This window comes from Talpa occidentalis, unplaced genomic scaffold, assembly GCF_014898055.3.
Source record: "Talpa occidentalis isolate TD23 unplaced genomic scaffold, MPIMG_talOcc4v2.1 talOcc4.10, whole genome shotgun sequence".
NCBI classification, from domain to species: Eukaryota; Metazoa; Chordata; class Mammalia; order Eulipotyphla; family Talpidae; genus Talpa; species Talpa occidentalis.
Window position 1 is genome coordinate 61,734,552 of NW_023600993.1, and position 26,832 is coordinate 61,761,383.

At 41.3% G+C, this 26,832-nt stretch overlaps 1 protein-coding gene across 1 annotated transcript in view; it reads right to left on the reverse strand.

Moving 5' to 3' along the window:
• Positions 1 to 959: 959 nt before the first annotated feature.
• The window catches only part of COBL (cordon-bleu WH2 repeat protein), a 205,408-nt gene continuing 179,535 nt past the window's right edge, over positions 960 to 26,832 (reverse strand). Inside the window, exons 11-15 of the mRNA XM_054695880.1 lie at positions 19,466 to 19,563; positions 16,530 to 18,379; positions 15,548 to 15,667; positions 14,671 to 14,934; positions 960 to 2,767 (exon numbers count right to left, since the gene is read on the reverse strand). Of these exons, the coding sequence (XP_054551855.1) occupies positions 2,750 to 2,767; positions 14,671 to 14,934; positions 15,548 to 15,667; positions 16,530 to 18,379; positions 19,466 to 19,563 (2,350 nt within the window). The 3' untranslated portion in view covers positions 960 to 2,749. The remainder of the gene's footprint in view (positions 2,768 to 14,670; positions 14,935 to 15,547; positions 15,668 to 16,529; positions 18,380 to 19,465; positions 19,564 to 26,832) is intronic.

Consider the following 26,832-nt stretch of genomic DNA (forward strand, 5'->3'; position numbering starts at 1 on the left):
GGTTGGATTTTCCCTTGATGGAGTAGGCAGTGGGGGCTACTATGCAATTCTGACAGGAGAAATGCTCTAGGCACAAAGGGAATGCTTTCAAAAGCATGATGTGTCCATGTAGATATAAGAAACTACTTAAGGGAAGTTAGGCCACTGAGAATCTCATAGACTAAGGGCTTTAGACTTGATTCTGCAGGAATAGGAAACATAGATTGTTTCAAGAATGAGGAGAACATGACCAAGTTGCTTCATCTTCTTGGACTTCAGCGTCCTCATCTGGAAAATGGTACCTCATCACCATTCACGTTTAATGAAATCCACCAAGAACTACTGTGAAAACACTGCAGAAAGATGGAAGCAGGGCTCACAGGCTGTATTATTCTCTATCTGAAGCCCGGATCCCAGGCTTCAGTAGGGCCTGAGATACAGAACGCATAATTTCAACAGAGAATAAATTTAGTATAAAGTTAATCCTTCCCCTATGAGCAGAATGATCTATGGTGTGGTGAACTCAACTGGTATCCCTTCTCAACCTCATGGCCCACTTTCTCTTGGTCTGATAGGGAGCAGACATTCTCTGGGGAAGGGGGCACCAACTGAATGTGAAGACTGGGGTGGAGGGCAGACACGAGGAAATTGTACATATCTGCATAACCATCCCTTCCTCTTTTCTAACCTATTTCTAGTTCCTTCAAGCAAAATTCTGCATCAGGGCATTTGCACTTGCTTTTCCTCTGCTAATTATATGTTCACCTGTGGCTTGTGGCTTGTCCTCTTAATTCCTTGAGGTTTTTACTCAATGTCACTTCATCACTTTTCCTGATTGTTTCCCTCATAGCACTTACCAGCACCTACATACACTTACTGTCTTATTTTTGTTTGTGATCTGCCTCCACTGTAATAAACTCCAAGTGGGCTGATATTCTTTTTTTTTTTTTAAGATTTATTTATTTATACAAGCACTGGGCACAGTCAGAAGCACGGGAGGGTGAGAGAATCCACCAGAGCCAGAGCAGGGAGCAGAACAGGCAGAGGGACCGAAGTACACTGCTGAGGGGAGCAGCGGGCAGCAGGAGAGGTCTGCGCGCCATGTGGGACCCCCACCTGGCGGCCGGGGATCAAACCCGTGCTGCAGAGGCAGGCTAGCAACCCAGCGCTCAAACGCTGCGCCACAGGGGAGGCCCTGGGCTGATATTCTTGTCTGTATTATATGTAGTGACTATGCCCAGAGAGTAGCAGGCAGTCATAAATATTGCTTAGCTGGGGATAAGGTATCCAAACATGAAACTCACACAATGGCTACCATTTTCCTTTATTTGTGGCACTAAAGACAAAGAGTAGGGGCAGTGAGGTTCAGAGCCATTGGCTGGATGCTCCCGCCACACCAAGGAAAGTGATGAAGTTAATTGCACAGTGCAGAGCGAAGATTCCATTCTACTTCAAGTCTGGATCTGAAATAGTTGTAAAACATTAAACTGATCTAACAATGTTTATTATTTCATTAAGATTGAGAATTTATTTCATGAACTCTTCTTGATTTCTATTAATCTCTCAAAGAGCATTTTTTCAATGAAACAAAATGTTTGATAGATAGATGTGAAAAACTACTGCTTAGTAGTTAAATCTCATTACAAATACTGGTGGCTGAATCCCATGTGCTATGAGAAGTCTGCTTTAATGATATCAGGGGAGCCACTGATCTATAGGACAAAAGCATCAAGATCAAACCCATATTATGAAGTATTAGCACAATATTGATTTGATTTCGGTGACACAAAGACACTCAAAATACCCCCTCTTGACATCCTACACCATTGCCAAGGCTCCCAGGGAGGTTATGGGCTCTGCACACAGCCCCGCTCTGGGAGGCATGTTCTACTTCACAGCCCACTGGGGACAGCTGTTGGACAGCTGTGGAGTACCAGTGTCTACTTTAAAGTCACTCTGATTTTAGCCACCCTGCCTTTGGAGAATTCAGAAATCCTTTGTCAGTACATCATGTATGATTTTGGGTGATCACAGTTGATTTTTAAAATATTCTTTGGTCAGATCATGATCTGTGAACTTCCATAAGGGTTTAACCCCAAAGTTTTCAGGAACAAAATTCCAGCAATTTCATTACTCAACATATCACCTTTGAAAAAGTTTGTGAACTTTTTTTTGTTAATACTAAAACACATAACAGCATGTAGCATATTATATTCAGATTGCTTCCACTGAGATCCATCTCCCCTACTGTGTGTACACATACACACATACATACATACATATATATATATATATATATATACACACACACACATTTATGTATGCATACATACATACAAATATATATGTAAATGGATGGATTCAAAAGATCTTATACAACTACATGGTTTTAGTCATCTGTATGTGATAAAATTCTCAAAGGTTCCAAATCAATCTAAGGCATGAATGTATACTTTGCCCATTAACATAATTAAGTGGTAGTGTTGGGCACCAACATTTATATTCCCATTAACCTGCCAACAAGAATTGTGTATTGGCAATTTTAAATATTCAGAGGCAAAATACATTTACTTGGCACACAAGCCACACATCAGAGCAGCACCCGCTCCCCACTTTGGAGGATTACAAAAGATTGTAAATCAATGCCTTGAGTTTTGGCCTGTAGACAAAGGAGCACACCAAATCCTGGCACCCCTTGTGTGTGGCATCCTTGAGTTGTGATTGTGGGCATCTTACAGGTGGGTTTCTGCCTTCTGATCTTACAGATGATTCACACGAGCAAGGGGACCTGCATGAAGACAGAGTCTCGGTTACTTGGGGTGTGTGGTCAATCAGGGACTAGGGTATTCAGGGCTACAAAACTATGAGTAAATCTATCCTGACAATGCAACTCTTCTGAGAAGCAATCTTCTAAACCGATGCCCATCCCATTTAGAATACTAAGGAGAAAACTGTGAAATACAAATTTGTTTCAACACGTTCAATGCCTGGCTTCTGCATTCAGAAGAGAACATAGGGAAGGAAGAACTGTGGAGTCTATGCTATGACTGCAGGTTCCTGCTCCTCTCCCAGAGGTGCCAGCTGCCTTGGTATCCTGAGCCTCTGAGTTTCCTCCTAGTTTTTCTGATGTGCCTGGTGGTCTTTCCCTCCTTTGGGTCAGTCTCTACGTGTGGTATTTCTCTGGGTGGAAAGCTCCTTTCCTTCTGGAAAGCTATTATTCCTCAGGAAGAAGCATTCACACTGTTTCTTGGGAAAAGCTCTCTTGCTCTGAGTCCTAGGAGGCCAATCACCCCATCTTACGCTGAGGGCCACCCCAGACTGCAAGTCCCAACAGGTTTGTTTCTCTGCTAGCTGGAGTGGGAACTCCTTTAGGAATGACCCATGATGGACAGCTCACTCTATCCCTGGGATGTGAATTTGCTGAGGGCCTGTTATTATTATTACTACTGCTGCTACTACTATATGAATAAAGAAAGCAAACATACAAGGTCTTGAGAAAACTCAAACTTCCCATTTTCTATCCCCCCCCTCCTCCCATCCATTCCACTTGTAGTTCATTCCTTCACTCTCCTGGGATGGCCCAATGGCAGAAAATTTGGTCTGTAGAATTTTGAGGAAAATAATTTAGGGGAAGGTAGGATTAAACAGCATTTTTAAGAAAAGCAATGGCTTCATGTAAAAGTGTGTAAAAAAACATTGAATTCTCACCTTATTTTCACTGAGTTCAACACATTCTAAATTGAACCAACCTGCAACTTAGGCATCTTGTCCTACTTTTTCATTTTGTTATCAAAGCAAATATTCAAGTTCACAAATGGATTTCTTTGAGCATGAACAACCACCACTTAGACTATTTCCTGTTTGCTTACTATGTATCAGGTCCTACTGCTTATGTTATCTCACTAAAACTTTACTTAACCTGATGAGTGATGTATGAGTGCCACTACCATATGTTGCCCAGGGTTAAATATAGGAAGTATATTTGTGCATCTGAGTAGAAAGCACAACTCTCAGACCACTTAGCTGTTCAACACAACCTGCCTTTTGTTTTGACAGGCACACCAACCACCAGCTCCACTAGCTTTCCCTGGATTTTAGCCACCTCCACACGCAGCTGACAAATGAAGATCAGGATGGCAAGTGAGGCCTGGAAGCAGTGGGGGAGATGACTCAGTTCTGATCTTATTGAATGTGAACCCCTGGAATAAAGACACAGGTTGGAAGCACAAAACAGGCCTGTGGAAGCACAAAACAGAATTAGGTCGCTGGAGTATGGACTGTGATGGTCTCTGTTAAAGAGAATGAGTAGATTTGGAAGAGAAGAGACTGTAAGTATAACTAACTGCAGGGTCAGAGTGCAGGCTTGGGCAGAGAAGAAGTGCCAGAAGCAGGAAAAAAATCAGAAGCATGGTTGCTGTTTTTCAGAAGCAAACACTGCTAAGAGATCCGGAGAGTTTTCTTCAAACTCTAGACCACTATTAAGTCCCTCTAATTTCAAAACAATGGTTTTAATTGTTAATCTTGAAAAAAAAATGATAAAATCACTGATACATAGTAAGCAAAATGATAAAAAAATGATAAACTCACTACAAAAGCTCACTTTGAGCTCCCCTCCTTCACTGGGAAAAAGGAGTGATGTCTGAGGTACTGACTTCCCTCCAGGGTGACTAGATGTTTCACTGCAGAGATGAGCAGAGGGGAGCCCTTGCCACATCACCACTATCATGTCACCATGCTTTCTAGTGCTTGGGTAGAGATGACAATTCTAAAAATGTTTTAGGATATGGCAGGAGATGGTTGCAGCAAACCTACATCACCTGAAACCTGGCAGTTGGGGAGATGCCACTTTTAGGAGATAGTTCCACATTGCTAAGGTAATCTTTCAGGGAATAAAAGGGGTAAGTGATGTTTGAACTACTGGAGACTTGGGAGGCAGGTTGATAAGATTAAAAATATTTAAGAGGGAAATTTGATGTAAAAAAGGAACTTGCTTAGACAATTCAACAAAAGAAAGCTTGGCAGTACAGTTAACCACAATGTAATAGAAACCACACTGATGGCCAATAGTGTCAACCCAGCTTAAGCCACATTGTTAAGAAACTGCTATATTGGTTGAGATGAGGGATCATTCTGCTGCTAAGTGTCTGCTTCCATGACTACTGGACCAGCACCAGTCTGTTTGTGACCCAATAAATATGTGCACAAAGGAGAGCACCTCCTTGACAAAGCGGGTACATTGCAGAGTGTCACGAGGTGCTCTGGCGCCCCATAATTTAAGGCTTCTCCCATAAATCCCTATTTTTGTTACACAAGAAGAACATCAATAAAGGGAGAAAGCTTACAGTTTGCTAAGTTTCATTTTGCTTCCTTACTTGCCAAGGAGAATGATATTTACTTGGGGAAAAGTTAAATGAACAGTCTGCTAGGGAAATAGGGTTAGAAAGAATGAAGAAATTATCAGAGAGTTGTAGGATTGTCTATTTCAGTTCCCATCTTCCAGCCTAGACAGATTAGGCATTGGGGCACCAAACTACCAATAGAGTTAGACAAACCATAGTTAACTAATGGTGCAGATTTGGAACAGATGATAATAGAGGACTGGAGATGCATGAAACACATTTTATTCTCCAGAGAAAAAGAAGGTGGTTTATTTTAAATTGAAATGGACTCTTGGCAAGATTGAATATGATTATGAAATACATACATTATGAGCACAAGGTTACCAAGTTGAGTGAGGCCATTGGGTCTGGAGAGCCAGGGAATATATCAAAGAAAGAGTTCTCTCTCTCTTCTTCCAGTAAATGGTTGCTGAGCATCCCCAGAAACTGGTGTGCTGGACATGATGATGTGGTGGGGAAGCAAGCATTGCACAACAAGAACACTGATTGTACAGAAATGTGAGCTGTGATTTGCATTATGAAGGGAAATGATGTGAGGTTCTACAGGGGAACATAATTCAGCCTCAAAGTGAGCATTTGAGATAATCCAGGAGCACATCGGGTGAGGGGAAATTAGCTAATAAAACACAGGGAAACAGGTTTTCAGGAACAGGGCCTCAAGGAGGTCACTCCACAGGTGGCCTCTCACAATGGTTTCCTTGTGGTTATTTGGGAGATTTGTAATGGGCAGAAAGAACTCCCTGTATCTCTGAATTATTCCAATTTAACTTGAATACATCTAAGGCTTATATAAGGAGCAGCTAGAATCCAAGGTGATGGGATTATTGCTGACATTTAATTTTCATTTCTATTCCCCAGTCAGTGAAACTGGGATTTCTATAATCTACAAGTCAAGACACTGAGGATTATAAGAAAATAAACTTGCTGCTGCTGTTGTTTTTCTGGTCTGGATTGGGGTCTCCTGGGTGATAAGGGGAGAGTGTTGGGTCTAATAATTTCTACTGTCAACATCATGACACATGTGCAGTCTGAACCACTAAATCCCTGCCACAGGAGACAGTGCACAGCAGAAGGCCCAGCATGGAGGGGGAGGCCTTGTGTGGTGCAGAGGGTTTCCCACCACTCTGCTCCCTACTTTCCACTTGTGAAATAGAAGCCTTTACATTCAGGATGGTAACAAAATTCATGCTAATCTATCACACATAAGGAAGAAGTCTTGGCAGTTTTTATAAAGTCCCTAGGTTTGTGAAAAGTTCCTGTGGGCATCAACAAATAACACACCTTTATGTGTTCTGACAGGACAGATAAATGCTCCCTTCAGCTTCTGTCTGGAGCAGCTACCACAGTTCTGGGTTTTGATGGGTTCTCAGGAAATGGCTGCAGGATGATGGCTGGACATGGGAATGTCTTCCATGTAAATTAAAAGGGCACTCAGTGAACATTCCAGGCCCTCAGAAATTATGCCTTAAAACATAGTCAGAGAATTATGAAGGAGAATGAAGACTGAGTGGATGAAAGAGGTGAATACTGGGGGTAGTTTATACTCTATTCAAAGAGCACATGCTCTGAAGAAGGAACAACATGCTGCATACTCTTACTGAGCTAGAGGACAGAGAGAGAGACTGGCATTATTCTGACAACCACAAATACAAATGAGGAGAAAAATTCATTTTTAAGGTGATTGTTTCTTTTGGGTTCAATTCACCATTTCTAATTTTATCATAGACAGCATTGGTGTCAGTGTAAACTTCTGTATTAAGATAGGGTGACCACCCGTCTGAGGTTAGGCAGATGGATACTACATTATGATAAAGGGGACAATACATCAGGAAGATATAACACTCATCAACATATACTCACCAAATGAAGGGGCACCAAAATATATTAGACAATTATTATCAGCTCTGAAAACAGATATTAAAGAAAAAATATATATAGTGGGAGACTTCAACACAGATCAATGAGACAAAAAATAAACAAAGACACTAGAGACCTAAATTAAAAACAGAACACATGGACTTAACAGACATCTATAGGACATTGCACCCCCCAAAAATCCGAGTACACATTTTTCTCAAGTGCTCAAGGATCATTTTCCAGAATTGATCACATACTGGGACATAAGACAAACATTAACACATATATGAAGATCAAAATCATTCCAACTATCTTCTCCAATCATAAAGGCATCAAGCTAGAAATAAATCATGAAAAGAAAATAAGGAACCCTCCCACTTCATGGAGATTAAAATCCACACTACTGGAAGACCACTGGACTACTGAGGCGATCAAAGAAGAAATTAAAAAAATACTTTGAATTGAATGACAAGGAGGACACCACTTTCCAGAATATATGGGATGCAGCAAAAGCAGTAATAAGAGGGAAATATATAGCAATACAGGCTCACATCAACAAACAAGAAAGAACTCAAAGAAACAACCTAATCTCACATCTCAAAGAACTAGAAAAAAGAACAACAAAAAAACCTCTAAAGCCAATAGAAAAAAGGAAATAATAAAAATCAAAGCAGAAATAAATGAATTAGAAATTGAAAAACAATTCAAAAGATGAATGAAAACAAAAGTTGGTTCTTTGAAAAAAATAAACAAAATAGACAAACCTCTAGCAAGGCTCACAACGAAAAAACAGGAGAAAACACATATAAATAGGATTATAAATGAAAGAGGAGAAATCCCAACAGACTCAGTAGAAATCAAAAGAATAATCAGAGATTACTATGAACACTTATACGCAAACAAATTCAATAACCTAGAAGAGACAAATTCCTAGAATGATATAATCATCCAAAGCTGGACAAAGAAGAAATAGAACAACAAAACAGACCAATTACAAGCAGCAAAATTGAAGCAGTAACAAAGCACTCCCCAAAAACAAAAGCCCAGGCCCAGACGACTTCACAAATGAATTCTACCAAATGTTCAGCAGTGAATTAGTGCCTATCCTACACAAACTCTTTCAAAAAATTGAAAAAGAAGGAATACTACCAAATATGTTCTATGAAGCCAACACGAATACCAAATAGTGTAATATTAGTATTAGTATAATATTAATAATACTGCTATTAATACTAATACTAATATTAGTATTACATTAATACCAAGACCCAACAAAGACAGCACAAAAAAAAGAAAACTGCAGGCCAGTCTCCCTAGTGAACACTGATGCAAAAATCCTTAACAAAATCCTTTCCAAAAGAATCCAACAGGGCCTCCCCGGTGGCTCAGCGGTTGAGTGCTGGGTTGCGAAGCTGCCCGCAGCCTCTGTGGCGCCGGTTCGATCCCCGGCTGCTCCCCGGCCACCGGAGGAGGGTCCCGCGTGGCGCGCAGACCTCTCCTGCCGCCCGCTGCTCCCCTCAGCAGTGTACTTCGGTCCTTCTGCCTGCTCTGCTCCCCGCTCTGGCTCTGGTGAATTCTCTCACCCTCCCGCGCTTCTGACTGTACCCAGTGCATGTATAAACAAAACAAACAAACAAATAAATAAATAAATAAAACATGCCTCTATTAAAAAAAAAAAAGTTAAATAAAAAAAAAATGAAAATTATAAAAAGAATCCAACAATGCATCATCCATAAGATAATTCACCATGACCAAGTAGGATTTATTCCAGGGACACAAGGATGGTTCAACATCCAAAAATCAATCAATGTAATCCAACACATCAACAAAAAGAAATATAAAACCATGTGATAATACTCATAGATGCTGAGAAAGCATTCCACAAAGTACAACACCCATTTATGGTAAAGGCCCTTGAAATTCTTGGGATACAAGGGACATACCTCAATATCATAAAGGCCATATATGACAAGCCCACAACCAATATCATTCTCAATGGTGAAAAGCTGAAAGCATTTCCATTAAGATCAGGAACAAGATGAGGATGTCCACTCTCACCACTGCTTTTCAACATAATACTGGAAGTACTAGCCAGAACAATAAGACAAGAGAAAGGCATACAAGGAATCCAAATAGGCAAGGAAGAAGTCAAGCTATCACTATTTGTGGATGATATGATAATATACATAGAGAACCCCAAAAACTCCACAGAAAAACTAATTCAACTAATCAATCAGTTTAGTAAAGTAGCAGGATACAAAATCAACACAAAAAAATCAGTAGCCTTCCTATACACAAACAATAAATCTGAAGAAGAAGAAATCAAGAAAACCATTCCTTTTATTATTGAAACAACAACAACAAAAAAATCAAATACTTGGGAATAAACCTAACAAAGGAAGTAAAGGACCTATACAAAGAAAACTATAAAACACTGTTAAAAGAAATAGAAGTAGGCACAAAGAAATGGAAAGACATCCCCTGCTCATGTATCAGAAGAATAAACATTATCAAAATGGCCATCCAACCAAAAGCAATATACAGATTCAATGCTATTCCAATTAAAATTTCAATGTCATTCTTCAAAGAAATAGAAAAAATATTGATGAAATTCATATGGAGCCACCAAAAACCCCGAAGAGCCAAAACCCTCTTGAAAAAAAAAGAAGGGAATGAAAGCATCACTCGCCCAGATTTCAAACTATACTACAAAGCCATAATAATCAAAACTGCACAATATTGGAACAAGCACAGACACACGGACCATTGGAACCAAACAGAAAACCCAGAAATAAACCCACAGATTTATGGTCAACTAATTTTGACAAAGGAGCAAAGAATATGCATTGGAGCAAAGAAAGTCTGTTCAATAAATGGTGCTGGGAAAACTGGGTCGCTACATGCAAAAGAATGAAGCTTGACTACTACCTCATACCATGCACAAAAAACAACTCAAAATGGATTAAAGAACTAGACATAAGACCTGAATCCATAAAATAAATAGAAGGTAATATAGGCAAAACACTACATGACATGCACCTCAAAGACATCTTTACAGACACATCACCCAAAGCAGTGATAGTAAAAGGCAAAGATAAACAGCTCGGACTACATCAAATTGAAGAGCTTCTGCACAGCAAAAGAGACAATAACAAAAACAAAGAGAAACCCCACCAACTGGGAGAAAATTTTTGCACACAACACGAATGATAAAGGACTGATCACAAAAATCCACAAAGAGCTGATGAGACTCAACAATAACAAAGAAAATAATCCAGTCAAAAAATGGGCAGAAGAGCTAAAAAGAAACTTCTCTGAAGAGGAAATGCAAATGGCCAACAGGCATATGAAAAAATGTTCAGCATCACTTGTCATCAGGGAAATGCAAATCAAAACTACCATGAAATACCATCTTACACCAGTGAGAATGGCATATATTAAAAAAACTAGCAACAACAAATGTTGGCGAGGATGTGGAGAAAAAGGAACTCTCCTGCACTGTTGGTGGGAGTGCAAAATGGTCCAACCACTATGGAGAGCTGTGTGGAGATTTCTGGACCTACTAAACATAGAGCTTCCATATGATCCAGCAATTCCACTCCTAGGTATTTACCCAAAGGACACAGAAACATCAATTCCAAAGAGCACCTGCACCCCTATGTTTATAGCAGCACTATTTACAATAGCTAAGCTTTGGAAACAACCCAAATGTCCAAAAATAGATGACTGGATCAAGAAGATGTGGTACATATACACCATGGAATATTGCTCAGTATTCAAAAAAGATAAACACATGCAATTTGCAGCAACATGGATGGTGCTGGAAGGGATCATGCTCAGCGAAATAAACCAGAAAGAAAAAGAAAAATACCGATGGTCTCACTAATAGCAGGAATCTAGAAAACCTAAATAAGGGACCAGGAAAAAGAATAACTATAAGAAAGAAAAATCAAAATCAACAAACAATGGAAACCAGAGACACACTATGGGGGGGCGGAGAAAGGAGAGATTGGGTTCAAAATAAGAGGGGTGCAATTGCATGGGGAATACAGAAATAAAAAAATTTTAAAATTAAAAAGTCATAAGAGACAAAGCTCAGTGATTTGAGGTTCAAGTACTATAACATACCAAAGTACAATTGTCACACAGTTAACAGAGACCTTCATACTATGCTACATGCCGAGCAGAGTGCCATCTCTTCAGGCATCTAAGGAAAATATACAGTCAATCCTTACTGTTTGATTTGCAATTGTGTCCCTTGGCACCACAGTCTACTGTTCCACTCAAATAAGGATAGTCAGACATTTGAAAATGAAGTCAATATACACCTTCATGGGAATAAATCACTTGTTCCAAGTGTGACCTGGCCCAGCCTCATGTGTCCCTGATAGAGGCTGATCATCTGATCAGCTGCTTAAGAAAAAAGGACCATTCAGTGTCCTAAAAAGTAGGTTTCACATGATCCTAAGTGCAGGCTGGGACTGGGAGGGGAAGTCCCATGGTCAGTGGGTAGAGTAGCAATATGGTTCTATATATGCAGCCATGAGGCATTCTTGTAGGATGTGGTACATATGAGAAGGGTAGTGATAAAGAAGAGAAGGAACATGATCTTCAGTGTCACACTCATCCTGGTGATCAGGGCCTATCTCTCACCACACACACATCATGAGCCTGTTCAGGGCATCCAACCTCTGATGTGCCACTGGAATATTTACAGCCTATACTACCCAAGATGGATAAGGCAGGTCACAGTATTTAGACCACTCCGAGAAATAATACAAACTTGGGCTTCTGAATGCATTTGAAGCAGCTGAAATAATGCTGAGATTGTGCGAAACAACAGCCTGCCCTTGGGACAGTCAGAACTGGACAGCGAGAAGCCTGTTCCCACAGCCATGTTACTCCTGCACTCTCCACTGCCCTCAAGTATCTCCCTATTTTCTTCCTCATAGCACAGCATCCTCCAATCTTTTAGACAATTCTCAAACTTGCTTTTTATTTCTTTCTGAAAGACAGGAGAAAGGAGAGGAGGGTAGGGGAGGACAGGGGAGGGGAGGGGAGGGGAGGGGAGGGGAGGGGAGGAGAAATTCCGAAGTGTACCATGTCCTGTAGCACTTTTCATTTCTCTGATCCTGGGTGTCTCACAACTCCCGAAAGATTGGGAAAGTAATATTTATTTTGAAAGATGCAAAAATCAGTCAACAAGATGATGTATATAACATCCAGTGTTACTCAAAATACATCAAAAGCTCAGGTGAGATAATTTTGTGAAACTTGAATGTAGAGTCAGTTACTTTGTAAATATTTGATGACTGTGGATATTTAGGCTCAAAACTCCCAATATCTGATTCAGGATGTAGATATGCAATGGATTTTGCTTTGCGAAATACTATTTTAGAGACTCACAAATGTACCAGGGACTAGACAAGACCATCAAGACTGACAACTGACTGCATTGGGGACAACTGGAGAACGGCTTTTAAATAACTGCATTTTAAATTTGATGTTGTGACACATTTAGAAGAAAGAGACTGAGGGTTTAACTTCTTAGGGCTATTGTCCTAAGAATTCATATGGTTTTATTTTTATGACTCATTCCAATTTCTTCACTTTCTAATTCTACATAAAATAAGTACTTGGACTCAATATATATTCCATGAAAAAAGTATATAGAAAACAAAGAGATCTTCAAAAACTTTTAACTGTTCCCTCTTAAGGAAAGAGTGTGAAATATGCCACTGCTCCTTGCCTTTTTGGTCAGGGATGTTTTCTTATTCCAGCGTCTGAGGTGGTGCTGGCTTTCAGTGAAAATGGCTGGCAACTTCCCTATGTGATGTTTATGGTCCCTCCTCCCAGAGCCACACTAGGAATCCTCACTCTCACACTCAGACAAGCTCTGAGGGCTGATCCAAGAGTTTTGACAATGGCCCTGGGGATAGCTTCAAGCTGTTTTATAGTAAGGTGACACAGCTGGGTATCCCTGGGCCTCCTAGGGGCCTGCCCTTCAGGGCCTCACTGCCAGCAGGGATATGGGCTTCTCTTCTCCTGTACTGTACAGGCTCCTGAGTCAAACAGGAGAGCCAGCTACCTATTCATGGTCTCTGCACCCCTGAACACATGTGGCCCATGGTCCAGGGGTGCCCTGCTTCCCCAGAAGAGTGTAGAGCAGAGCAGATCAGTTACCACTTACAAGCACTTTCTGTACTCAGACTAACTCTGAGTCCAGCTGGTGTAAGACCACATTACTCAGATTGTCTGAGACTTTTAACTTTGCTTATAAAATGAGGATCTTCTTAGCACTGGCTTCTTGAGGTACACATGAAAACTAAGTTCAGGATCTCGAAATTATAATATTAGTGTAACTCCCCATTCTCACAAGAAATGGACTAGGAGAGAAGATCAACCCTTGTACCTACAGGAGCACTTTTGTGTTGGCTCTCAGTAGCCAAGCAACCTCAGCCTTCTTTTAAAGTGGGGTCTCTAGGATCAAAAAATCCATTTCTTTCAGGGATGAGGAAGGTGACAAACATGTAGACCAGCAGAAGAACATGCAGAAGTAGAAACTGCAGAATCAGAAAGCATGTGATCTGCTTAAGGGGTTTCCAACTGAACATTTTGCTGGCAAACAAATAGGAGGGAGAGGTAGAGGGGGAAGAAAGAAGAGGAAAAGAAGACAAAGACCCAAGCTGGCAGCCTCCACTTGGGTTGAGGTCCTGAGGGTGGGCGAAATGTGCCCTTTAGGACACATCACAGACCATTGTGCAGCTTATCCCTGGACATCAGTGTTGGGTGGTGGGAATGTTTTCAGGGTTTGGGAATGTGGTGCAGACCTCCCTTCATCCCTGGGAGCTCACAGGGGCCTGCATGAGTGAGCATCGCTCTGGGGTAATGTGTGGACATGCCATTGTAAGCAGCATTCTCAAATTTCATTGTGCTTCCGTTAGGGGGAAAGGATGTTCTGTGCAAACCCCATATAGGCTTTGTGGACTCCACCCCAACTCCATCAAGACCCTGGGAACTACAAATCCCATGATCACCAAAGGGAGGGTTGCGAGGAGCTGAGGGAGGAGTTAAGCAGCTGTGTTTTCTGTTTGGGGATATAATCAGCCATGTGAGCCGGGGTCGCCCTCTTGGCCCCATGGTGCTTATTTTTTCACCAGTTCTCAGTGGGTGACTGGGATTCCAGGTCAGCAGAATGGGTAGGACGCATTCACAAATTTATCTCCCTCTTTTTCTCCAAGTTATTCTTTTCCCCCATTTCCTCTTTCCTTATAAATAAACCTTTTTATTAACCTTTTGTGTGTGCCTGCAATTTAGCATTAATAAATCCCCTTTAAGCACACAGGTGAGGACCCACAGTCAGGTAACCTGTTTCATATTGGGGTTGCCCTGTAACACTTCCACACCAACCCCCAAACTCAACCCCCATCATCACCTTTCTCAATCTTGCAGCTCCCGTGCCTGAGCGGATGGCATCCATCAACGCCTGCCTGGCATCTGTTAGGTCGCTGGGAGGGCCTGCACTGGCACTGAATGCCGTCCTGGACAAAGAGGGAACCCCAGTGGCCGGAGGGGGTGGAGGTGGCAATGGAGGGTGAGGTTGAACACCAAGGTCCTCTAGCCCAAGGGATTCTGCCCCTTGTGAAGACAGTGAGGCATCGCGGAAGCTCCGGAGTTCTTCAGAGGCAGAGGATGACACCTAGCAACAAGATGGTTAAATGACAGCATTCCCTAAGATCTTTGCGCCAACCATCCCCAAACTCTCTGGCAGCTAGCCATCCTAGAGAGAGGATTTGGTGGTCTGTCTTATTTCCACTCAAGTTGGCAAGTGAGGGCACACTGGAAGCTACACAAGCCAATCTGAGCAATGTTGGGTGGGACACACTCTCAATTCAGCAGTTAAGACACCTGTTACTTGGTTTCTCCGATTCCGTGTATGGAAGCTGATTCCATGGTCCTCCAAACTTAGTCCATGTAGGCTCAGAGTTTGAGCAAAACACACTAGAGGATGTAGAACTTCCTTCCAGGGGGAAGATGGTTCTGTTCCTAGCTGTTGAGTCCTCTAAGCCCCAAAGCCATGCTGGTGTACTGGGAATTTGGGAGAGTTCTTAGCTTTAGGTGTGCAGATAGGAAAGGGAGGAAGGCTCTGGGGCTCTCACTTCTCCAGTGCAATGGCCGCCCATCAATGCCTTTCCCTGGGGTAGGTCTGGCCGCTCCTATGTAGGTTTCCCCACCTATTTAAGAATTGGAAATTTGGCTAGGAGTAGGGGGTGTGTGTGAAGCCATCCCACTTTGGAAAGGCCCTCTCTTACCTTGCGCAGGCTGCTGGCACCCCTGTGTCCTCGGATTGCTGCCAGCAGTGCTGAGCGTTCACTCTCTGACTCTGGGTAGGACGGTTCCTTCGACCCTCTCCCTGATGTGTGTTCTGCTGTCTAGAATATTAACAGAGTCAACACATTTCACACAGAAGTTGGAGAAATGTGGTCAGGCAGTACAAAAGAAAACTGTACCTAATAGTAGGGATCTACAGGATCAATTTTATTGTCCCTATTAGAAAGCAGAATTGTCAATTAAGGTCTTGTTGAATTTATATGTACAAAATCAAATGTTATATATGTGGATTAGCATTGGACAACGGCCTCTTAATTCCAAGTCACTCCTGTTACTCATCCTTGCTTTCTGGAGTTGATACGGGCTTTTAGGTACCACAGATGGGGATGAGACCCTGAGACCCCAGCACCCAGAAGTGTGACTTTGGGGTCTATCACTTGAACTCTTGGTGGCTGTGCCTCATCTAAAAAATGGAGGAGACTCTCCTAATTCTCAGTTTTGGTGTGGCAATTAAATGAGATACAATGGCAATGTGCTAAGTATCTAGATAAGGGTAGAAAGGATTATAAATTATTCCTGTCGTTACTGAGGTGTGACTGGGATATAGGTAAGGTGTGGTCCTGACCCGATTCTTCATTGACCATGTCCCTTATTCAAGGACCAGCTATGGACAGTCCAACCCTGAACTGTCCTCCCCACTTCTCTGGGCCCAAGTATGGCTGAAAGATAGTGGTGATATCTTTCTCCAGGCAGCCAGGAACTTAAAGGTAGTGGTTATGAGCCCAGAAACATGTGTTTCCATTCACATACTTCATAGACAGTAAGACAGAGTCCTGCTTAAAATGAAATCTGTAACCCTCATTTACATCCTTGCCCTTTGACCCTTCAATGCTATCTTAAGAATCTAGGTCTGGAACACCTAGGAGTATCTACACCCTAAAGGCATGTGCTTGCCATGTATACCTTTCGAAGTTTGTCCTTCCCTCCTGCTGAATGGATAGCTTCCATCAGGGCACTGTGCAGGGATGTGTCTTTGGGTGCTGGCCTCTGGACAACGGGTTTGAATTTTTTCTTTGGCCCAAAGATGCTGGATGGTAAGGTACCATCATTTTCACATGATGTGTCTTGTTTATCATCTTGTTCAAGAGGCTCCCGTCCAGCATGGCCATTTGTGCTGGACACTGATGGGGATTTAGGAGACTCACTGTGGATGGGAACCCACCTGGTACCATTCACTTGAGCCTTGCCAGGATTCTGATCATCTCCTGAGTGAGAAGCAGGGGGATTTGTGCTGTCCAGCATGTACTTGGGGTAAGAGGCTGAGCTTGTCTTGGGGTTACTTGTATTTTGCTTCCCACTGAAATCACAGCTCTGTCCCATAGAAACATGACCCCTCTGGGAAGATGTAACTGATGGGACATAGGCTCTTCTTTGGGTGTCAGCAGGACTCTCTTGAGTAGACAACTTTCTGTAAAAACTGCAGGCTTCTTTTCTGGGTAGGATACCTACTGCCAATTCTTCCCTGTTGGTATTGGGAAGGTGGCCACAGGGTGACTCTGCACTGTGTTTATGTAGCTGTAGAGATGGGCTGGTGGTCACACCATCTTTCACAGCCTCAGGTTGCCCCTTTAGTGCTGGTTCTCTGCCTTCAATGGGCTTCCCAGCATTATCATACTTCCTTACCACACTGGCAGAGGCTTTGGGGGGCCCTATCCGCTTGGAAATGGCAGAGGCCACATATTGACTGGATGTCCTTCTCTGGGGCTTGAGAAATGGGACTTCTGTGACATTAGCTGCTGGAACTTTCATGTGGCAAGTGGCTGCCATGTGTGGCTGGTGACTTCTCTCCTCTAGATGTTTTCCATTTTCATGGTGGGTCAGCTGCTGCTGGGGCACCATCACTTTGGGTTCTGGGGAGGTGGGCTCTGCTCTGAGTCTGCTTTGTTGTGATTTCTCTGGTGTGGTGGGGGTACATGTGGGGGTCCTCTTAGCTGAGCACTCTGTGAGTTGACAATTTTTTTCCACAGAGTTGGACCTCCAGAATTCCTTGATTTTTCCAATGGATTGGGTTTCTGCTTCCAGAGCAGGTGACGTCATGGCAAAGGTCTTGCACCCACTGGTGTGGGGACTCACTAGGTTCCCCAGCTCATCAATCTTGATGGCTCCTGTTGAGAGGGATACTCCTCTGTCATAGCACTTCATCTCTGGTTTTGGAGGAACAATTTTATATGTTGTGAGGCCATATTTAAGTCCGTAACTTCCCCCTGGGTTTTGGCCCCTATGCCAAGATGATGCTGAGACATTGTTGTTATTATCACCTTCTTCCCTCACTGGTTGTGAACTTGCTATCTCCACGGCCTGCGTCTTCCCTCTGTGGGCAGAGCCTGGGTCCTGGCTTTGCTCTTTTGTATTCTGTTTGGAAGCAGAAGTCACTCCAGGCTCCATTTTAATCAGATTCACATCTTTATGGGTGTTGGGTAAGGACAACTTGATTTCCTTTCCCATGTGATGGGAAGGAGCAGAAGGAGACACTTCTACCCTCTTTCTTTCAGGTTGCTGGCTGCGCTCAGTCTGGTAGGAAAGCTTGGGGGCTCCCCTGGTTACACTGCCCAGGTCAAAACAACCAGCATTGTTGTTTTTATTGGATAACAACCCTGAGTCCATGGGGTCATCTAAAACTTCCCCTATGAATGTGACTGGGATTGCATCCACATCATTCTTGGGGATTATGGCCTCCAGAGTACAGCGACTGGACACACCGTTTATGTTGCTGGCTAGAGAACTGGTGTCTGTTTCATAACTTTCTTCCATTTCTGCAAAGAAATCCAAACACAGGTCACAGGTTGGCACCACCTGTATGACTCCTACACCAACCACTTAGTGCAATCACACCCAGGCTTTGATTTCCCTGGGTGTAAGGGAAAGTTACTTTGTGTTAAGTTATTTACATACATTTTAAAGTTACATTTTCAGTTGTAATCTTCATATGCCTGGGGTCAGAGTCTCCACTCTCATTACTGAACAGAGAAGTTGTCTGTGGGTCCATGATGTCTCAAGTAAGTTACTTAGGTACAGCATTCTGCCAACATCCTCCACTAAAAAAGTAATCTAAATCCAAGTCCTCTGGAAACACTGACTGAGCATGAAACAGGAAGGGGAATTGGGGCTTGGATCTTGTCTTGCTCTTGTTCACCAGATGCAGTACAAACCAAACAGGATAATGCCCCCTCACTGTAACTTCTTAAGAGACATGTAACCAAATCTGGTACACCTCAGAAGTAAATGAAACAGTAGGACAGGCAGGTAGAGCTAAGGACACAGAATGGCTGATTTAGATTTTTCAACTCTGCTAGCATATATCCTAGGAACTGAATAACAAATGAGGCAAAACCCTTCATCAGTTCTATGGTATGCTTCCTCCTTCTTGTTTAATTTTTGATTAAGTGACAGCCAATGTCCATAGAATAATAGTGCAATGAGATGTCCACCATAAAAGGCTCACTCCTGTTGAGAGATACACCAAATATTAACAAGTGAAAGGATGGAAGAAACCTGTTTATCTTTGTCACTCAATGCTTCCTTAACTCATTTTGGTGCTGGAGGACTTTTGTTCCATAATGTGTTTATAAGATTATTAAAAGTGGACAATCAGGATTGTTCAGGGCAGGTTTCCAGCAGTTGCCTCTAAGTCTCCGAAGTGCTGTTGGTAGCCCTAGCAAATCTGGTGCCAGGAACTCTGTGCACTTGTGTGCTTGCCCTCAAATCCAGGCTTTCTCCAACCTGAACTGCAATTCCTTCTGTAGACCTCTTCCTCAAGTGGCTATGCAACATGTGGGAAAAGAAGACTTTCCAAGTCTACTGCCACAGTAGTATCACAGCACAGGGAAGCCAGTTCTCACCTTCTAGGTCTTCATCAAGCTCTGCAAGTGCCTTCTGGAACTGTACATTAATAAACAGGTCTTCATCACCATCTGAGGCTCTAACAGCTTTTTCGGTTCTGGGGAGTACCAAAGAGAAAGGAAGAACATTCATTTTCCTTATTATTCAATTAATATTTTTAGAAAATATCTGGGGAGGGTACAACTCATTTTCAAATTCATGAAGTTCAAATTCACTGCACCACCATCATTCTTGGGACTGAATGAAACAGATGGGAAACGCGTGATGTGTATGATGGATATGGTGCATTTGTGTGTGTGTGTAGTTTATGAAGTATGTTGTATATGTGGTACAGTCATGTGAGTGTGCAAATATAATGTGCTTGTGTGTGGTGTATGTGCATGGAGTGTGCGGTGTATGTAAAATGTGTGAGTATGTGTGCATGCATGTGGTATTTGTGGGTGGTGTGTGGACTGTGTACAGCAAGAGAGTGTGTGTGTGTGTTATGCATGTGTGTAGTGTGTGTGGAGTATGTAGAATGAGTGTGTATTTGTGCATGGTGTACAACAATGATGATGATAGTAACAAACATTAAAAGATCAGTGACAGTAATAACAGTCTCCACTCTTGGCCTCAGGAGAAAGCTGCTAACAGCACGGTGTTCCTCTGTGCCAGGTATATCCATCATGCCAGTGATCTAACAAAGCTTTTTGGCACAGGTTATTTTATAACCTCATAAGCAACTTATAAGGCAGGTAGTGTTTCTATCTTCTGCACAGACAGGCAACTGTACTAAGAGACTCAGGACCCATTCCAGGTCCCATGGGCTCCAAACTTCAGTATGGAGCCAGGTGAGAAATGACCATACCCAGTGCTCAGAGTACAATATGGTCCTGTACCTGGAGTGGGACTGGGGACTTGGGGAGTGGAAAGATGATGTCAGTCTGTCTGATCAGGAAAGCCAGATCTTGCCTTATCTGCCTCACTGGGACAACAGCATCCATGGATGAACTGCTGCCAAAGCAATTTAAAACTGTCTTTTGCAGATTCTGTTTTCTTGTGCAGAAAACAGAGACAGGCATGTAGTGACTATATGTAGTGAAAGCTATAGTTTTTCTTCACTAATTGTTAAAATTGAGGCCCAATTTCCATCATTAATGGGTAATGATGTATTAAACATGCTTTGCACAATCCTCATTTACACAGCAAATCTTGTATTCTGATAAATGAGTTTTTCTTTTTTTTTTTTAAAGATTTATTTATTTTTATACAAGAGTTGGGGTACAGGCCAGAGGCACGTGAGGGTAAGAGGATTCACCAGAGACAGAGCAGGGAGCAGAACAGGCAGATGGACCGAAATATATTGCTGAGGGGAGCAGTGGGCACGACAGGAGAGGTCTGCCACGCCATGTGGGAATCTCCCTGGCTGGCCGGGAATCAAATCTGCACTGCAGAGGCTGCAGCACTCAACCCGCTGCACCACCAGGGAAGCCCTAAATGGGTTTTCCTTACACGGTGACTATGTCTTTCAGGGAGCCAGGAAGCGGCTTCCAAATTAGTCTCAGCTTATGGTTGGAGATGTTTGTGTATGACAAAGAATAAGGACCACATACGTGCAAGTATGTCCTATTGCTTTTGCCTTGGACTTTCATTATCTGAATGTATTTTACTAAAGTTGTGTTTCTCTTTAATAGAATGTTTATTGGAGAGATAAACAAGGGTGAAACAGAATTTTATTTAAGATTACTTAAATTAATGTGTTTAAAATTTAGGAAAAAATGACAGTGATATATATTTCCATTTGAAATAAAAAGCATCATACTTTTCTTGCTCTTAATTTAGGATGCTTAAAATCCAGTCAAATAAAACTGTACATACATATTTATTTCAGAGTGTATGTCTCTATTTCAAGGTATTCCAAAAAAACTTTGCTCTATGAGAATAGAAGTGATACTGATAAGAATTAAAAACTGAAGGTTGAGCGGTTGAGCGCTGGGTTGCGAAGCCGCCGGCAGCCTGTACTGTGCGGGTTGATCCCTGGCCGCCGGGTGAGGGTCCCACATGGCGCACAGACCTCTCCTGCTACCCGCTGCTCCCCTAGGCAGTGTACTTTGGTCCTTCTGCCTGTTCTGCTCCCTATTCTGGCTCTGGTGAATTTTCTCATCCTCCCGCACTTCTGACTGTTCCCAGTGCTTGTATAAATAAATAAATAAATAAATCTAAAAAAAAAGAATTAAAAACTGAAAATGGTAAAAATTCCACTGGTGCTATGATTTTATAAAAAAAAAAATCATTCCATGCCAATGAAAATGCAATGAATCTGAGACTTGTTGCTACTGATTTTAAATGAAAAAATGACATGAAAATGTACATCTAAGAAAATTTTAAAATCCTTTTAATATTTTAAGATTAAGAACTTTGATTTATTATTCTTTCTTTTGAGAATTTAAGGATATAATCACACAGAAGAATAAATATAAACCCAACATTGCTTATTGTATTTACAGAAAAATCTCTAAAAGGTGTGGTTAAATACTTATCTAAATCACTATGTTGATTTCAAAGAGCATCAAAATCACTTGATTTTAGGAGTATGGAGTCTACCTAAAAATATAGGTCAATCAGCAAGTTTTGAAGAAATCAAGACATATAATTAGAGAGACTCCACCCACAACATGGCAGAATAGAGAGACTGGGGTAACTCTCTCCCTGAAAATAACTATAAATAATAGTATTTGCTCATAGGAAGAAACAGCTACTTTGTTCTGTCTATGGAGTCTCAGGACTTTTCCATGGAGATCTCAAGCTAAGGTGGTGGTTACTGAGGGGAAGGAGCGGGACCAAGCAAAGGGGAGCACGACTAGGAGAGTAGATATTCCAGCTGGGAGGCAGAAGGGGTTGAGGGTCAATGCCCTGAGCCAGCACTGGCATTGTGAAATTCCCTGAGTACATTTGCAAACATGTCATGAGTGCACTGAGAACTCTGCAGGCCTCGGATATTGGGAACAACAAGGCTGGATGGGCACTGAAAACTCTCTCTTCAGACTTCTCTTGGAAAACATAAAAGAGATTGAGTGGAACTGACCTCCAAACAAAGCCCAATAGCAGAGATGAGGACTTATGAGATAATTCATGAATCCCTTGGGAAAGTTCACAAACTGTAGGCAGTTATACAGCCTCACAGAAATGGAAGCAGAGGGAGGGGTGGGGTGATAACACCCATTTTTAGTAATTACTGTGACAAGGCCACACACACCCAACCACCACACTCAGGTGCACTGCTATCTCCTAGCCAAGTACAACTTAGTTCCAGAGCATAAGCCTGGCATCTAGACCTATCTTCCTGCAATTGGGTACTCAAACTTCATAGATCACCACCCATAGCAGACAATAGCAGCAGGGAGATGGGGTGGGAAGGTAAGACTACAGAATATAGCTGTGAAATGAAAGGAGGTAGAGGTGACCAATATCACTCCTCAAACTGAGACTGAATATTAAAACCTGAGACTCCGCTCTTGCCCCCACCTCATGCCAAGGTATGCTAAGAAGAGGAACAAACAAAATAAATACCTGTGCCCCAATTGTGCACGTGTGTGCATGCACACAAACCCACAAATAGCAAATAAGGCAATACACATGCCTATGCAACGAGGAACATCTGAACACAAGATGGAAAAGCAAAAGGAGAAGAACAGAAAGTCCTGGGACAATGTAAAGGATACAGAAATAGAGGACCTAGCACACAAAGACTTCAAAACAATATCAGAAATGTTATGTGAGCTACTGCAAGGTCAGTTAAAAGCAGACAGATCTTAGAAAGCAGGCCCAGGAACAGAATTCTTCACTAAAGATATATATATCTTTATCTCTCTCTCAATGTGTATATATATATATATACACATTGAGAGAGAGAGAGAGAGACCTATCTATCTATCTATCTATATATAAACAGATCACATGAAGAGAAGTTTAATGCAAAGTTAGAAAGTGCTTTAAATACAATTAAAATAGCAGAAGAAAGAATTTCAGAACTAGAAGACTGAAATGAACAAATCATCCATTGGACAAAGAGAATCAAGACAAAGGAAAAATGAGGAAACTTAGCAGGAAATAACAGACTCAATTAGAGGAACTTGAGAATAATTAGAATCCCAGAAGGTAAAAAGAGATAAATGGGAACAAAAACCTTATTCAAATAAATAATAACTGGGAATTTTCCAAACTTAAAGAATGAATTAAATATGGTTGTCCAGGAGAAAAGAGAACACCCAAATTATTAATGTAAAAAATATACATCTAGACACATCACTGTCAAATTACCAAAGGAAAAACTGATTTATAAAGACTCCCAAATTAGGCTTTCTGTATACTTCAGCCCAGACACTCTTCAGGCTAGAAGAGAGTGGAAAGAAGCATTCACAATCCTAAAAGACAATAACTGGCAGCCACGGATATTAAATCTTGTGAAAGCATTATTCAAGTATGACGGTGCAATAAGTTTTTCCAGACAAACAGAAGCTAATGCACCAGATCTGCCTTTCAAGAAATGCTGAAAGGAGTTCTACAAGAAAAAAAAAACACAAATACCTGAATAAAATTACAACATGAATACAAAATCAGAAGCATCAGCAAGAATATTATGAATTACCAACACAATACTAAAAGGTAGGAAAAAACTGGACAAGAACCTGTACAGTTAAGTGTTAGAGAGCAGATTCTAGCTCATAAAGGACATAAAGACATAGGTATCTAGGTAAAACCCCCATGGTAACCATTAACCAAAAATCCAGAATAAACGCCCACCAGCAAAGTAGCAAAGAAATTGAAAGAAATACTAAGGAAAGCCATCCAGAAAGAGCAGAGAAAAAAAAAATGGAGAAAGAAACAACAGAAAAATAAAACAACCCCCCAAAACCCCCAAAGTGACTGATAATAAATAGTCCATATCAGTAATTACCACAAATATGAATGATCTGGAAGAATGAATCCGTACTCTTGAAGATACAGATAAAAAAATAATCAAAGAGGAAAAAGGGAGGAATAAAGGAAAAAGAATGATAAAACAATCCAAGAATTATGTGACCCCATGAGAAAAAGACATGTAAGAGTGATAGGAATCTCAGAAGGGGAAGAGAGAGATAAGGAACTGATAAACTATTCAAGGAAATAATTCAAGAGAAATTCCCAAACTTGAAAAAGGAAATGAAACCAGACATACAGAAGCCAAAAGAACACCAAACTACCACAATGAAAAGAAAACTACAGAAAGACACATAATAGTAAAGCTTCCAAGAGTCCAAGACAAAGAAAAAATAAGAAGCTGACTAGGGGAAAAAAACAGATAACCTATAAAGGAAAAACGATCAAGCCCACATCAAGACTTCTGAAGAAATACTAAGGCAAGAAGAGAATGGAGCAACATATTAAAAAAAAAAAAAAAAAAAAAACTCCAAGGAGAAAACAAGCCAGTCAATAATACTTCATTCTGCAAAATTCTCCCTCCTTCATGAGGGAAAAATAAGGATGTTGTCAGACAAAAAAAAAAAGAAAGTCTTCAGAAATTTGCTACTACTAAAACTCCACTTCAAGAAATATTATAAGAAGACAAAATCTACACAAACAGAGGAATGAACAGGAATGACTGAACCAGGTAGTGAAAAGAACCACAAAACAATTACTAAAATGACAATAATAGACTTCCATGTATCAATGATCAGTCTAAATGTTAACTGACTAAACTCACCAATAAAAATACACAGAGTAGCATACTGGACTAAAAAACAGAATCTAATCTTCTGCCTCCAGGAAAATTCACACTCAAGTTCTAAAGGAGAAAAGAGACACCCAAGGATACTACATCATGATCAAGGGAAAAATATACTAGAAAGACAAAACATTCATCAGTATATGCTCACCAAATGAGGGAGCACCAAAATACACTAGACAATTGCTATTAGCTATGAAAAAAGATATTGGAGAAAATATGTATCTGGCAGGAGACTTCAACACCCCATGTTCACCAAGGGACAGATCAACAAGACAGAAATTAAACCAGGACACAATAGGGCCTCCCTGGAGGCGCAGGCGGTTGAGCGCCACACTATGAAGCTGTCCACAGCCTCTGAAGTGCAGGTATGATCCCAGCCAGCCAACGAAAATCCCACATGGCAAGGCAGACCTCTCCTCTCTTGCCCGCTGCTCCCCTCAGCAGTGTATTTCGTCAGTATGCCTGTTCTGTTCTCTATTCTGTCTCTGGTGAATCCTCTCACCCTCCCACGCATCTGGCCTGTACCCCGGCTCTTGTATAAATAAAATAAATCTTAAAAAAAAAAAAACAACACAATAAACCAGGACACAATAGCCGTAAATGAAGATCTGTATCATATGGACCTAACTGACATCTATAGGACATTGCATCCACCAAAAACTAAATATTTATTTTTCTCAAATGCACATGGATAATTCTCCAGGATTGACCACATATTGGGTCAAAGGACAAATATCAACAAATACAGGAAGACTGAAATCATACCAAGTATCTTCTCATTTCATAAAGGCATCAAACTAAAAATCAACTATGAAAAGAAAGCAAGGAGATTGTCCATTCATGGAGATTGAACAACATGCTGAGAGACCATGGGATTAATGAGAAAATTTAAGATGAAATTAAGAAATACTATGAGACAAACAAAAAAGATGACATAACTTTCCAAAACATGGTATTCAGCAAGTGTTTTGTTTTTTTTTTTTAAAGATTTATTTTATATAAGAACTGAGGTACAGGCCAGATGCGTGAGAGGACAAGAGTATTCACCAGACAGAGCAGGGAACAGAAAAGGCAGACTGACGAAATACACTGCTGAGGGGAGCAGCGGGTGCAACAGGTCTGCCACTCCATGTGGGAGTCTCGCCGGCCAGCAGGGATCAAACTGGTGCTGCAGAGGCTGCGGACAGCTTCACAGTGCTGTGCTCAACTGCCTGTGCCACCAGGGGAGGCCCAACAGTGGTATTAAGAGGAAAGAATACAGCAATACAGGCAATACAGACCCATATCAAGAAGCAAGAAATAACCTAAAGAACCAACCTAATCTCCAATCTTCAGGAACTAGAAGAACAACAACAAAATTTAATAGCCAGTACTAAAAATTAAATCAGAAATAAATAAAATAGAAATTAAAAAGATAATCCAAAAGAGTAATGAAACCAAAATTTGTTTCTTCAATAAATAAATAAATAAATAAATAAATAAAAAGACACACCTCTCACAAGACTCACAAAGAAAAAAGGAGAAAACCTAAATAAGTAGGATTACAAATGAAAGAGCAGAAATTACAAGACATAGTAGAAATCCAGAGGATAATTAGAGATTACTATAAACATTTATATA